Source organism: Galeopterus variegatus, unplaced genomic scaffold, assembly GCF_000696425.1.
Source record: "Galeopterus variegatus unplaced genomic scaffold, G_variegatus-3.0.2 Scaffold1006, whole genome shotgun sequence".
Classification (NCBI taxonomy): domain Eukaryota; kingdom Metazoa; phylum Chordata; class Mammalia; order Dermoptera; family Cynocephalidae; genus Galeopterus; species Galeopterus variegatus.
Window position 1 is genome coordinate 329169 of NW_007727117.1, and position 1363 is coordinate 330531.

At 36.5% G+C, this 1363-nt stretch overlaps 1 protein-coding gene across 1 annotated transcript in view; it reads left to right on the forward strand.

Moving 5' to 3' along the window:
- The window catches only part of ROBO1 (roundabout, axon guidance receptor, homolog 1 (Drosophila)), a 415298-nt gene that overhangs the window by 299060 nt on the left and 114875 nt on the right, over window positions 1-1363 (forward strand). The window contains exons 4-5 of the mRNA XM_008574166.1: window positions 595-715; window positions 1085-1223. Of these exons, the coding sequence (XP_008572388.1) occupies window positions 595-715; window positions 1085-1223 (260 nt within the window). The remainder of the gene's footprint in view (window positions 1-594; window positions 716-1084; window positions 1224-1363) is intronic.

Consider the following 1363-nt stretch of genomic DNA (forward strand, 5'->3'; position numbering starts at 1 on the left):
AGTCCCCATGAAACTGCTTGGGAGGCAGCAACATTATGATTTTTTAGGAAAATGGCAAATTCCACTATGCCTTGGCAACTACAATATATTCCTTTAAAGCAACTCTGGCGAATTAAGTAATTATAAAAATTTTTATTTCCGCATCTTACAATACTAGAATGTTTCCTTGAAATCACTTATAACTGATATGGATGTACATATTAGTTATAGTCATATGGTATTAAGAATTTCCTTTTTCTTTTTTCCACTTACTAACCAACTCATTCATGCACAGTTTTTGTGGTTTTTATTTAACTAAATAATATGAAAGAACTTAACTGATTCGGAAATACAAATTTCTAGCTATACAGAATATAACAGCTTTACAAGAAATGTATGTAGCAAAAATATTTTGCCTGTTTTATATTGTATCTTCAGAGTTAATTCTATCTGAGGTTACTACCTAAAATACAGCAAATATTACACATCAGCTTTTTGATATACTTATGTTTTAATTTATATGCTTACAAAGTAGACTTCACTTAAGAAGACCTCTGTCATGTAAACATAGCTAAAGCAATTTTAATAGTATTCACGTGAAAATTTCTTTTTAAGATACGAGGAGGAAAGCTCATGATTACTTACACCCGTAAAAGTGATGCTGGCAAATATGTTTGTGTTGGTACCAACATGGTTGGGGAACGAGAGAGTGAAGTAGCAGAGTTAACTGTTTTAGGTAAGTGCAATTTTATCTAATCTACATCTCATTATTATTTTGTATCTTTATACAAGGAAACAGAATGGCCTTTATACAAGATACAAATGACCTTTATACAAAGGAGAAAGAAATATTGGTAAACTAATATTGTCAGAGGTGCAAAGAGAAGTGAAGGAATCAGTAAAGCAGCCTAAAATAAAATAGCCAAAGATGTGGGAGGAGAACTAGGATGAAATACTTAACCGAGGGAGAAGCTTCTAGAAGTAGGGAATATGTGGAGTAATTTTCTAAGTAATATTTTAAATTATAAATCTGCTCTTGCTGAACATCTTAATTGTTTTCCAGTTTGTTCACCTTTTATCTTAAGACAGTTCTTTCTTATTTTAGAGAGACCATCATTTGTGAAAAGACCTAGTAACTTGGCAGTAACTGTGGATGACAGTGCGGAATTTAAATGTGAGGCCCGAGGTGACCCTGTGCCTACAGTACGATGGAGGAAAGATGATGGAGAGCTGCCCAAATCCAGGTACAGATCAGAGTTTGTTGATGTAGGGCCTGCCCGGTGGCGCACTGGAGAGTGCGCCGCTTGGGAGCGCGGCGGCGCTCTGCCGAGGGTTCGGATCCCATGTGGAAACCGGTTCCCGCTCACTGGCTGAGCGCGGTGCG